Source organism: Nelusetta ayraudi, unplaced genomic scaffold (genome assembly GCF_046127955.1).
Source record: "Nelusetta ayraudi isolate G7.1 ecotype Tasmania unplaced genomic scaffold, CSIRO-AGI_Nayr_v1 ptg000063l, whole genome shotgun sequence".
Classification (NCBI taxonomy): domain Eukaryota; kingdom Metazoa; phylum Chordata; class Actinopteri; order Tetraodontiformes; family Monacanthidae; genus Nelusetta; species Nelusetta ayraudi.
Window position 1 is genome coordinate 721,418 of NW_027466113.1, and position 13,663 is coordinate 735,080.

At 45.3% G+C, this 13,663-nt stretch overlaps 1 protein-coding gene across 8 annotated transcripts in view; it reads left to right on the forward strand.

Moving 5' to 3' along the window:
* Window positions 1–13,663, forward strand: part of vps13b (vacuolar protein sorting 13 homolog B) — a 260,425-nt gene that overhangs the window by 208,267 nt on the left and 38,495 nt on the right. For all 8 annotated transcript variants that reach the window (XM_076040760.1, XM_076040763.1, XM_076040755.1 and 5 more), the window contains exons 44-46: window positions 127–347; window positions 447–578; window positions 6,275–6,436. In XM_076040760.1, the coding sequence (XP_075896875.1) occupies window positions 127–347; window positions 447–578; window positions 6,275–6,436 (515 nt within the window). The remainder of the gene's footprint in view (window positions 1–126; window positions 348–446; window positions 579–6,274; window positions 6,437–13,663) is intronic.

A 13,663-nucleotide genomic window follows, 5' to 3' on the forward strand; every position in this document is an offset into this window, starting at 1 on the left:
ATTTTGTATCATTTCTCTTGGTCATCCTACTTTGTGATACAGTTGAAATTCTAAAATGTGTTTCTTTTAACTGTATAGTACAAGGTAATATGCCACAGTGACATCCAGTGTGTCTCCCTCCTCCAGCTCCGTCCCCGCAACTTCGCCCGTTCCTGCCAGACAGGAAGTTGCCGCAGGAGCAGGAGTTCATGGTCGTCGGTGCCCAGGAGCCGCGGGTTTACCTTCGACAGTGGACCAACGGGCCTCGTCACTGTCAGGAGTTTAACTTCTCCACACAGCTGGACTGCAGGCTGCTCGAGTACAGAAACCTAACACTGCTGCAGCTCCTCCAGCCCACTCTTCTACAGGTAGATCCTCGGTCGACATGTCAGGGAGCCTAACGTGGACCAGGAAGCGTTTGCTTTATTTCATTCAGTCACTGATTTTATTCTCTTGTGTGTTTTTAGGGCCAGGCTGCTGCCATATGCTGCCCCCAGACCACAAGGTTGGATCTGAATGTATTTGTGGATCCAGTTCTTCTCAATATCAGTCAGTACGCCATCCACACCATGGACACTGCCCTCCGCAGCTGGCAACAGGTACCACACACTTCAAACCGGAGCAATTTAAAGAAGGTTGCAGATAAATGTTTTAAAACTTGTTTTGTTTTGCTACAGGTTTATTTTATTTTTTGATGATTTCATGATTTCATGATTGATTGGTAAATAGGAAACTCCTCTCTGTTCTCACGACTAACTACTCGGGCAGCCCTGTCAACCAAAAAATAGAGGATGCTGATAATTAAACCTGCTTAGTAAGTGTTGAAATCAGTTGGAAAAAAAATTTCAATTCCAACATGGAGACTCCCCTGGTTAAATGTTGAATTCTGCATCAGAATTCATTGAAAGTGATCAAATGTGATCAGTCAAATGAGATTCAAGAGTTTTTCGCTGGAACATGAAACGATGGAATGTGCTCAGAAATCCGAGGTAACGAGCAGTTTGCCTTTGACTTTTTTTCAGCTCTTTTACCTGCCATTACATTATATTCGTAGCCGGGGGCCAGTAAATCCATAAAGGAAATCGTAATGTACTTTCTGTTTTATTGAATTGCCTGAAATATGGTCTTTTGTCCCAAATGGCGTATCAGCTAAACAAACTCACAACATAGTGGATTTCATGAGAAGCGTTTCAGTCGGACGCCAGCGCTAATAAAATTTTCAGCATGAAACTGCTTCTCGGTTTATTGTAAACTCTCGACTAAGAGGCAACAGTGTGTCTGTTCTCGGCATTCTGCTGCTGCTATGGTCCTCATCATCTCTCAGCTCTCAGCTCTCAGCGCTGCCTCTGGTAGCCAGGATATTTTTATGTATGAAGTGATGCCCGTGAAAACATGGTAAAACTTTAGTGGCAACACCTGCCAAAAACTTCATCTGGCGCGACGTCCACCCCTCGTTTTTGTCCACTGTCTCTCTCTCACACACACACACACACACACACACACACACACACACACGCACACACACACATATCCCTGCCAACCACAACCTTAATATAGAATTGATTTATAATGTCGTCCCCCAACTCCTTTCAAGACATGTATCCCAAACAGTGGAACGCCGTATAGAAAACGCGTACACAAATGGCTCGGTCCAAGTCAGCTGTGGCTGTGTTGACACATAAACTGGGCTCTGGAGACCGTCTTGCACTGGTTTCAGATGCAAGCTGACTATGTCAATAAGGCGGCTGGAATAATAACTCGCGCTTTCTAACCTCTAACAGCTGCGATCTTTTACCTGTGAAACGCAGAAAGGAGGAACCCGTCCACTAAACAGTTGCTGCGGCCTCGCAGCCTATTAATGCGTGTGCCGCTCTCTTTCGCCGGCTCCCTCCCTCCCTCCCTCACTCACCGACTCATCAGAAGCTCTCCGTGACCGTGTTGCGCGATGCGTAATATTCGACCCTTTGCCTCATCGTTGCCTCATGTGTTGCATGTTTGAGAACGTTCCCAATTTCAGCCAGTAAATGGAGCCATAAATAACCCTTAAGATCTGCGGCTGTGTTGTAATAAAAGGCAAAATTACAGCTTTGCTGATGTGTTCGGACATGCTTGCACAACACCAGGTTATAGTTGGTAATATTTTCTGAGCCAAGACCTTTTCTAATGCTGGCTTGGGTGATAAATATGAGTCCCCCCCCAACCACCATTGCTATTTTTGCCAAGTTTCTTGAAGTCCAAACTGGATGCATGTATTATTCATAGATACAACACAGAGTCTGGCTTCTCTAAATTGGACAAACATTTGCAGTAGTAGGCCGATTACTTGTGTAGAACCTACCTCGCTTCAGAAAAGAATAAATGTATCATCATTGTAAAGTAGGGCTCGCGGGCATGGCCGTGCTCAGTTGGAAGGTACACAAAGGTTTAAAGTATCATGCTGGTTATTTAAAACAATCTTTCCTTCAACATCTGGCAATGCTGTGAAAAGATTAATTACATAAAGGTTCTTTACCCTTTCGGGGAGTTAAAATAAAACATAAACCTTGTTCTCTGGAGGAACCCTCGCACATGTGCTTAGGTACTGGATGGTGGTCAACTCCATTGCAGCTTTTAAAGAAAAAAACAAAGCCGCCTGGGTGTTAGCTGCCGTCTTTCTCTGATGATTGATGCACACACATGGCCGCACACATGCACGCATGCATAGAAACACTTGATCCTAATTGAAAGCGTAATCACCAGCAGTTGGAAACGCTAACAGTCTCTGTCCTTCCGCAACAGAAGGATGTATCATAATGAGTGTAATTGTTCCAGTGATTTTCATGTTTCCTGGTGTCAAGGCTGGCAGGAACCTCTGCTGTGATGTGGCCTGTAGGCTCTGCGTTGGACCACTCAGAAGATCCCGCAACACGCATACAATTGAACATGCCCGACCCGTGCAAGATTGTAGCGGACCACCGCAACCTGAACAGCTGAAGTTCCAGATGCACCTAAGTGCAGGAAATAAAAGACTAAAAATAGAATAAAGAATAGATATATACTTCTCAGGGCGTAGTTGTGCTTTTGCAACATTATAAGCCATAATTTGTAACAGCCATTATGATTCAGGCTTTGCTTGTCTCTGTGCTGACCTTGTCTTGAAACCATTAAAACACAGTTTTACGTGCACTTTATTTATACAGTTTGCAGCAACAACCTATAATATATATAAACTAAATATAAGGGGCAAGCGAAATGAGTAACAACGAAGCAGGCATTTCACTGAAAAACACAAATAATATTTGTTACCTGAAAGGCTAAAAAAAAAATTTGATAAAAACAAAAAGCATGATTATTTTAATCTAGTATTTCTGTTTCTGTAAAGCACCAACTTATGATTGTGGGACTGAAAGAAGGCTTCCACTTCTATTCGGTCTCAACTGTTTTCGATAGACTACTTGCACTTTTACTCAAATCTCCTGTACTTCATACACATCTGAATGTATGACAGCACGGTTTTAAAAACATGTTACAAGGAATTTGGATCAATGATGGAGCCAATGTTAGGACACTATATTAGAAAAAAGATAGCGCCAGGATTATTACCCTGAATTGCAATTGCAGGCAGTCAAGGAAGCCAACTCTCCGCAATAAGTTGCAGTTATGTATGTTAAGTAATGAGTTAGATTTACAAACATCCTTCTCCAGAGCAATGGAATGTCGTTCAGTGTGGAAGTCTAGTTCGATGTAAAACTAATGGGTGAAGAAAAGTGTTTTTTTGTTGTTAGTGAACAAAGAATACTGCCATTAAGACCAAGAAGTCAGAGCTACATATCTTAAAAGGGTTTATTTTTTTATATCCATATTTCTGCAGAATGTTCCATATGTGCTGATAGTCATCTTAGTGGTACTTCTTATCAGAGGCAAGTTTGATAATTATACGTTTTCAAAAAAGTTCCACGGCATCAATTTTTTTGAAAGAAAGGATCCCTCATAAAAGTCTTTTATCTTTTTCTTCCCCTCAGTCAGTCTTATTTGGCCCCTCCACACCCCCCCTAAAGGCCCCCCGCGCAGTCTAATCCCAGGACCTATGCTTCCATTCTCAGAATTTGGTCCCCAGCCTCATTTCAATGGTTGCTCTCCCCAGCCTTGAACCCTGAGGATGTGGCTTTGATGGAAAGCCACACAAAAGCCCAGAAGTGTTTACATGCTGCTTTCTCACGGCATTTAAAAGCAGTTATATGTTGCAATTGAGACAACAGGGAATTTTCACTTCTTGCCTTTGTTTTTTTTCCCCCTCCATTTCCCCTCCTTATGATTAGATTTTCTACTGTCCTTTGCAACCGAATAGGGAGGGAATGAGATCCAATTAACTGTTTTAAGGGTTTAACTGTTTCTGGCGGAGTTCTGTGCCACTTAACTTTTTTCTTGTTCTGTAATCGTGTTTCCCAGACAAATTAAATGCACCTAGTCATTTATGTACGTGCTGAGTAGGCTGAGCTGTGAAAACAAAAGTAACGGGATCTGGGTGGATTAGAGGTGAGGATACTTTGTCCCTTGATAAGGCCGCGTCTCGAGATGAAGCTGTCACTCCGTCCTCTTTAACAAGGTGGATTTGTTGCCTGTTTCCAGTTTCTGGGCCTTAATATTTGCTCGCCGGAGTCCCCGTGATGGACAGAGGGTGATCACATTTACAACAGGAAGCTCCTCTGATGTGCGTATCGCGTTGCCTTATGAGTCGGGGCGGAAAGACGATACCATCGAGAGAGCGGACTTAACAATGGTATCTTTAGACGGCAGCAGGAAATTTGTGAATTGCAGCGTCGCTTGCGAAAGGGACCGCAGATAGTGTTCCCACAGTAAAACCAGGGTTGGATTGATCCCCTCGTTGCAGCTGTCTCATATATATTTTTCTCCGTTCACCTTTCTCTCCCGTTGATCATCGAGTGTCCTCTTTAAAAGTGTGCATTTCTCCATCCTTTTTCCAAAGTCACCTCCGGACCCTGAACGTGCTTGGCAGTCGCACTCGGAGCTTTTTCCCGCCAGCTTTATTTAACCGCCAACCCCCTGCCATTTAAGTGTACACAGCCGGCCGGGCTTCTCCTACCGGGACAGTTGGGATAGTTATTGGGGAGCCATCAGAGCTCGTGTGTCAAGAGTCGGGAGTGGGTGGGGTGTCGGGGGAGGGAGGGGTGTGTGCACCAGATATCCCGTTAGGATCTTGGAGAATTTGGCCGGAACTCAAAGAAAACATCAACACGCGGTGCACCTACGTGCGGCCTACCTCTGTTTTGAAATTGTGTACGCAGGCAGAGACGGGGCTCGTTGTCATCGTTGAGCCGTTGTTTCAACAGCGGGCTGAGTGAACTCGCTGCATGCGAGGTGATGTCAGAGTGGACACGGGTGGCTGTTGTGACTCGACTTTTCTCTGCCTTTCCTGTTGTCCCGGGGCCGCCGGTGGCCGCGCGCCATCATTAATGTTTTTCTTAACAAACCGCAGTTTATTGATGACGCTTCAGGGCAGGAATGTCTTATTAGAAGGCCTCTTTTCAACACACAGGGAAAACACATGGGCCCTCACCGCCATGAACATGAACACGAACGGCCTGGACATCGAAAGAAGGTTTTTGGTTTTGATGGGGTGATGGGGTAACTTTGGGCCCTGAACCCGGCCTGGAGAAGAACCTGGAAAAAAACATCCAGAAGTGAACAAGCTGCCATTACTGGTGTCTTGCACCTCCACCTCCCCGAGTCTTCTCTGCCTGCAAATGTATCATTTATTTAATAATTTAACTATTTTCCTTCTTTCTTTTTTTTAAGTAAAAAGTAGGAATACTTGTGCTGCATTCAACTGTCCCGGTAGTAGCGTTAAAATTAAACTGGGGAAGAAGGTGGAATGCAAAATACAGAAGCCTCCAGCGCACACATGATGCACTGATGCAGTCATGGCGGCGCCACATGATGGCGACGTACAAAAAAACTGTCATCACATTCGTCTATACTGCCTTAGACTGGACCTGTCAGGTTGTGATTAAGTTCCCTCCAGTGCTGAGGTGGTGTCGCTCTCCCAGATGATATCACTCATCTCTCCTCCTACCGGCTGACAGCTGCGCCTTTAAAATATGCATTTTTTTCAGATTTTAAATATTCACACTGTTGACATCTGTTTATGACATTGGGCTCCGGAAAGTGTTTGCTATGCCTGCTATTATTCCTTGCTAAGTCTGCTAGGTATTTATTTTGCTCAACCCCTGTTTATCCATCCATCTAGCCAAAGCTCCCACCTTCGCTGATCACCCACATGTTTTTGGTTGTGCAGAATGGGAACAGCGAGGCCGAGGAGCTGGTCCTGAGCCACTACGTGATCTGCAACGACACGCACGAGACGCTGCGCTTCGGCCAGGTCGACACGGACGAGAACGTGCTGCTTGCCAGCCTCCACAGCCATCAGTACAGCTGGAGGTCCCACAAGTCCCCTCAAGTAAAGCACGCAGCTACACACACATACACACTCATTTAAATAGCCCAGTCACTCTGAAATATCTGGTGGCCCAGAGCTCTATGTTTTTTTTTCTGGACCATTACCTACATTCCCATACATAGAAACACTCCTGTATAACACACCTATATCTGCTATAAGGCACACAAACCATCATTAGTGTGCAGCAGGCACTATCTCTGCGTTCCTGTCAGAGCCTTGAGACACCGCCCTGACAGCATTGTTAAAGAAGATTGATTACATTTCACCCAATGTGGTTTTAAGGTTGCATGGAGGGTGGGCTAGTCCTGTGTGTGTGTGTGTGTGTGTGTGTGTGTGTGTGTGTGTGCGTGTGCGTGTGCGCGTGGGCGGTACGCACATGTTTCAAGACCCCCATGTGTTCCATGTGAGAACGTCGGGTCAACCTTGAGAAAAGACACAGCCCTAATTACTTGCACCCAGTCAGTAAGTCAAGTTGTATTAATCATCGACCGCGGTTAATCTTTGCTCTTACCTCACTCTCACTTGCACATGCACAAGGACACACACACACATACATACACACACACACACACACACACACACACACTTGGAAAGTGGCAATCTGGCATATCAGCGCTCGGAATACCACGTCTCACTCGAGCAGTGAGTCAAAATGACCTCTTGTGTTTTCAGGGGTGTTTTGGAAGAGAGATTGTCCGAACGGGCCAGATGGCCTCACGGCGGAAGAATGCGATTCCATGCTGGTTCTGTCATGTATTTTTCTATTATGTGTTTGTGATATATGAAATATGTGTTCTCGAGATGTTCGTGATTTGTGAAGCTAGATAAATAAGAAATAACGCAACTTTGCCAGAAGAACACGCAGGCGAAAGTACTGGGCCGGATGATAAAAGGCCTGCCAATGTATCCGCCTCAGCAAGTTGGAGAGCGCGCGCGCGCACACGCACTCACACACTCCTAATTGCGTTCTGGGGTTATAAAAATAGCTCGGCTGATAAGAGAAAGGGCTGTATTTCTTTAATGGTTACTGCTGTTTTCGTAGCTCCAACAAATCAGTTTCCAGACAGACTATAAGTGCTTGTGTTGTTTTGATTTGGTCCCGTGTTTCCGCGGCGTGTCTATAACAACTCTGATGACCACAGATCATCTTTCCCCAGGCCCTGGGCCCACCTCCCATTCTCAGAGGTAACCATTTGTCTTCTTGTCCGATGTTCCCGCTCTCTTCATCAACCCCGAGACCTTCCCCTTAACTCTTGACCTCTGCTGCGTTCGTCAATTTGGGTCCCGACGCGGTGTGAACCGTTGTGACTCGGCGCCACTCGGCCTCCCCCGTCACATGTTCTGCTGTCACGTCCTCTTAATTCATCTTCTGTGCCGTAGCAGGATCGAAACCCTCTCACAACGCGCCAAAACACACATCCGTGTGCTGCTTCTTGAAAAGCTGAACCTCAAACCGGTGATTTTATTCCAGTAGCTTGGTCTGTGCTCCGTCCGTGAACTGGTTAATGTAGACAGACAAGCAGTCAAGGAAAGTTTTCCTATAATTTAATGCTCTTTTCGCAGCAGTATTGAGGTTTTGTTCTGCTCCCACGGTTTTATACCCCTGTACATTCCCAAGTTCTCCTTAATTCCCCTCCAAGTGCATTACTAAACTTTGCATCTTGGGACACACAGTGCTATTAGCTCACTCCTACTAGGCTTATACTCATGCTGTGGATGTTATTCTCTATCCCCCCCCCTTTTTTTTCCTTTTTTTATGCCCTGCCCTGCAAAAGAACCCAACCAAAAGAGAATTTGCGGCCACACACTCAGCGCCATGGTTTTCAAAACATCGCTACGCAATATTCCCCACTTGACACCAGCTCCGTCCCATTGACTCTTTTATTCCTGATGTTTCGCTCCCATCCGGCAATGATGTCACCGGATCTGGACAGTCTCTGGCCGCCAAACTCGTTTTGGGTCTCGCGCTGACATTTTTTTTTTTTTGCGCCTTTCTCTCAACGCCCTCCAACAGCAGCAGCAGCAGCGGCGCAGCGGCTTCCCAGTGGCGTCCTCGTCCCGCTCTCAGGCACGGCCGTCCTCGCTCGTCCCGCGTTGTTTACGACCGCGCTGGCTGCGCTTGTTAGCCCTGTCTGGCTGGCCGGCCGCTGGCCGCTGCCTGGATGTTCCGCTCTGCCTTGGATCCCAGCAGCTCTCTTATCCCCTTCTTAACTGTCACACCCCAGCAAGTGCTGTGGGCTCATTTGGGATGATAAATTTGGATTGCTGTTGAAGCGCTGGTTTGCCTACTGCGTTGCACGGCCTGATCAACTCTTTTATGGAACATAGTCACACTTAGTCAAAAACCTTTTAGGAAACTACCTCTATAGCACCTATAATGTACTTTGCACTCTCTAGCTCTCTGAATAACTACCTTATAGCTCCGGTGTGTAAAATTTGGTTTGATTTATGATTTTTATATTGATAAAAGCTTAACACACTGCCCATAAATACATTAAAAAAGTAAATAAAAGTAATTTGCAAATAACGGTTCTCATATATACATAGAGCAAGGGTTTTGCTCCTGGTTTTGCTGCCATCTGAGGTTAACATTTTTTATGGAAGCCCTCCTGACATTGACCTAAATAAGTTACATTTTTTACACACTGGACCTAATTGTTACATGCAGAATATCATCGTTTAGTCCACTTTCCTCCCTTTTTTTTTTTTTTTCAACTTATGCTACAACACTTGCACAAACATGCGCACTCGGACAGTGAAGGACACGTTACCCACCCCTGTTGTTCATGGCCAGTCTTTTCCTGTCTCCGAGGCCTGGGGCCTGTCGAAAAGAGAAGCCTGTCCTCATGCCTCTGGTATGATGTGTATCTCCCAGCTGACCTGTCTGCCAGGCACTCGCACTCACACAATCCAGGGCTACTAATTTGCTGTTGTAAGGTAATCTGTCCCCCTTTTCTTTCTCACTGGCTCCCTTGAGAGCGCACTGGACATGAGATCATCATGAAGAGAGAAAAATCGGGGTGAGGTGATGGTGAAAAGTTGGAGGGGGGTAGGGGAGAAACGTACCTAAGCTGTGCTGGCAGAAAAATATGGGAAAGGTTAGCGAGGAGTAAGCAAACCGGTTATGTTACGCACTTCTCTTGCGTGGAAGTGTGTTGGAAAGAGAAGCAGTGGCAAAAAAAGGATGAGCGATGCCCCCTCCCTTAACTCACAGCAAATGACTCAAAGAACATCAACGGTGTCGTCCCAGCCAAACATGTGTCGGCTGTTATCTCGCTGTCCCTCCCAACTCCACCGTTTCTCCCGCTCATGACGAACGAGCAGCGGGGGAAGAGAACAGCAGATGAGCAGATTCTCCGCATTTGATTATCATCCATTTAATCATCATCCAATCCAGTCCAATCCACTTTATTTATAAAGCACAATTTAAATAAACACATAGGTTACCAAAGTGCTGTACATTAAAAGAGACATAATAAAAGACAGCATACTTAACATAGTACATAATAGATAAAAATTTCTGTGCACACAAAATCAGTGTTAAAAGCCAAAGCAAAGAGGTGCGTTTTAAGAAGAGATTTATAATTGGACAGTGAAGAGGCCCGCCTAATGGTAAATGGACTGCACTTATATAGAGCTTTTCCAGCACCTTCACAGTACCCCAAAGCGCTTTACATTGGCCTCTCATTCAACAGTGCACACACACATTCATACACCAATGGAATGCTGCTGCCATGCAAGGCACTGCCAGCCCCACTGGGAGCAATTTAGGGTTCAGTGTCTTGCCCAAGGACACTTCAGACATATGGAATTTAGGGCTTTAAAAACATATAGAAGAATTTTAAAATGAATTCTAAAATGGACGGGTAGCCAGTGAAGTGACGCTAAAATCGGTGTAATAAATAGGTTAAAAGACGTGCAGCTGCATTCTGTACTAGTTACAGACATGCAATGGAGGACCCACTAACTTTTATTTTTGCCAGCTGCCTTAACTGGAAGAAGCTAATTTTTACCACAGCTCCAATCTGGCAGTCAAACTATAAGTCCGCGTCCACTTTTATCCCCAGATAGTTAACAATGGGTTTGGCGTACTGCGCCAAGGAACCCAGGTCGACTGGTTAGGTCACGGAAGTGCCACCAAAGATCATCACTTCAGACTTTTTCCTCATAATCTAGTCATTGTGTTCACACTGTCATTGTCCATCCACACGCATACGAAGAGTCGGGGGAGTCAGGAAGTCTTCCTATGTGAACAAGGCCCAGTGTTGTTTCAGCTTCCACTGGAACAGGGAGGTGTATTAAAAGGGGGGGGGGGGACCTTCCAATCTCCCTTGTGTTCCCTCATGTGTCCATTCGGGACGGAGGATTGCCTAACGTGCAAGGGCCCGACCAGCGTACGTGTCCCGCTATGTTGACATACCTTGGAGTATCTGTCACCTCTCTCCGAAGAAAACCCGGGCCGGGTGTTTTCGCAGCGAAACGTGAACCTCGGCTCGGGTCACACTCCCTCTCGCCTCTCCTCGTCTTCCCCCCTCGGTGTCCGTCAGAACCCCGAGGTGTTTTATAAGAGCTGATTGAGGCGGTCACGTCCACGACTCCCATCAGGCGTCCCGCTTCCACGTGCGTGCGCCCACGCTGTTCGGGATAGGCCTGGAGTCTTTCAGGCTCCTCGCTGCTCCAGCATGCCTTCACACTCCAGCGTTCACCAGCCAATGTGATTAAGGACCTGAGCGTTCGCATGTGCCCCTATACATTATATACATTATCACACATTTAACTTAATATATTCGGCATGAATAAAATATACCTTGCATTGCATCTGTAGTCAGAGGTCTAAACACAAAAGTGGCTGTCTGCACGATGTGTCCGTTGGCAGTATATTGAAGGAACAAACACGTTGTACTGCCCTGCTGTTTTTTCTTTAAGACTTTGGCTTATAGTGAGGTGTGGATAGTGAAATGATCTGGCTGCTTGGTACAGGATGCAGCCTTGTGGGTGGAAGTCCCTCTGGGTAGTGTGGTTAGGAGAGAGAGGGGGGTGTAATAAGGCCCCTAATAATTTGGGAAGGACTTTTTAAGTGCCTACGAGAAAATATTCGCACTCCAGGAGCAAGCTTCGCCTAAGAGCGCTTACCCTCGCCTCTCTGGAGGTGTATATGCCTGCGTAGGAGTGTTTGCCAAGACTAATGTGCAGGCGATAGCAGGCCAGGGCTATTAGTTTGTGGTCAGATTGGCTGTGTGAGCGCAGCCGTGCTCACTGTTGCTGTTTATCTCCCATTGCTTGATGTAGACTTTAGCTTTCGAACATTTCCAGCCCAAAGCCAGTTTGTTCCTCAAAACAAATTGATCGTTTTTCATTGAAGATTTCGTCTGTCTATTCAATTTTCGAAAGTGAAGTTGTTTCATGATGCCATCCATGCTGCTTCATATGACTTTGGATGAGCAGAAGAAGGAAGAGTTGACCATCTCTACGGTCCATCTTGATGTTGGGAGAAAAGCTACACACACCCCTGCTGTTTATTATCTTAACTGGGTTATAGGCTGTGAAGGACAGAAGTGTTATGTATTTGTAGTGAACGGCTGCATCATTAGAAAAAGATTTAAACGTTTCACAATTACACTTTAATGATAGTGTCTGTATAAACTCACTTTCGCGTTTAATAGCATGAATTACCGACGCCTGAGACGTTCAACCCCGCTGAGTCACTAAAATATCATTACGGCTCGGCAGCGCAGCCACGTATTCTCTACCGTCATCCCTCTTGTCATGTCCAGGCATGGCATCTGAAAGAGTCAAGAGTGGATATTACGGGGGAGGAGCGGAGCCCAAGTGACTACGACTGGAGATGCAATGTGCTGTGGTTATTTTCCTCACTGCATATCTATGGCAACAGGATGCAAACTGTGTGTGAGTCAGTGAATGAGTAACCAAATCAGTCCTTGGAGACAGCAGATCATTAACAATGCAGCTTCATAGTAGTAGGACCTTACTGAAGCACATTCATCATCAGAAGGGCTTACAGCCTTACACAAGTATGCATGATTCACATTCCTGGTCGCGGCTGCAATGGGTTGTTAAAACAATCTTTTTTTTTTTTTTTGATTTTGTGTCACATGCATAATAGCGCTTAATTTAATTGAATGTTATTTGCTTCAGACTTCATGCTCTTCACACATATAGTATATCAAACTCTTTCTATTGCATACGTTTTTGATGGCAGCATTGGTGCACTGAAAGCTATGGATTTTCAGCTTTCCGATTAAAATCTGAATAGATGCCCCTAAAATGCACTATAATCTTTACAGGTTAATTCATGTTGACCTGTGACCTTCTAAATACCCAAGTCTGTTTAATGCTTGAGTACCTACTGCACACACATACACAACGTACTTTGCTTTTCTGGCAAGAAATCACAAGGGTTTGACACATAAATCCACCACTTAATGTCCTGTTTCAATGACACTATTTAAACAGTCCTCGTCATAGTGTTTGCTATAGAGAATCCAATGCACTCGTACAGCCAACTAAAAAAAAAATTACATTTCAATTAGGAATTTCTTTATTTATATTTCTCCTGTCTTGTTTTCCTGCCTTAGATTTCGGTGTGTGACTGTTCATCCTTCTGTTAACAAGGCTAGTGTGTTTCGAATCTCTCCCAGCTCACTGGGAATATCCTTCGACGGCCCCTCTGACCTGCGTAATCCCAACTCTTATATCCCATTCTTCTTCACTGGCCTTTCACCTCCAGGCAGGAGAGAAATGCTGCCTGTAAAATTTAACTCGAGGAATTGGCACTTGCAATTTTTTCGTGCTTGTGTTTTTTGGGGTTTTGTTTTTTTTTGCACGTGTCACCAGAGCACTGAAACGATTAGTCCCAGCAGTGCATTGTGGGAGCAAGGCTTGATTAGTGATTAATGGGACACGTCTCAAGGAGTTCTGAACCTCGTGTTGGCCCTGTAATGTAGCATTTTAAAGAAATGGTTTCAACAACACAGTATTGCCAGTAATGTTTGAAATCAATGACTCCTGAATATTCTGGGGAGTCATTCTCCTCTTTCTGCAGCCCAACTTTTGGTCCTCATCCAGTCACTTTAAAACAATAAATTCCCTGCTTTCCATCCACAGCGGCTGCGGCCAACATTTTCATTACAAACAAAATGATGACAGCGGGTCTCTGCGCTTTCCTTATCTCACTGCTCTTGGTTCCTGCACATCCCTCTCAACCTG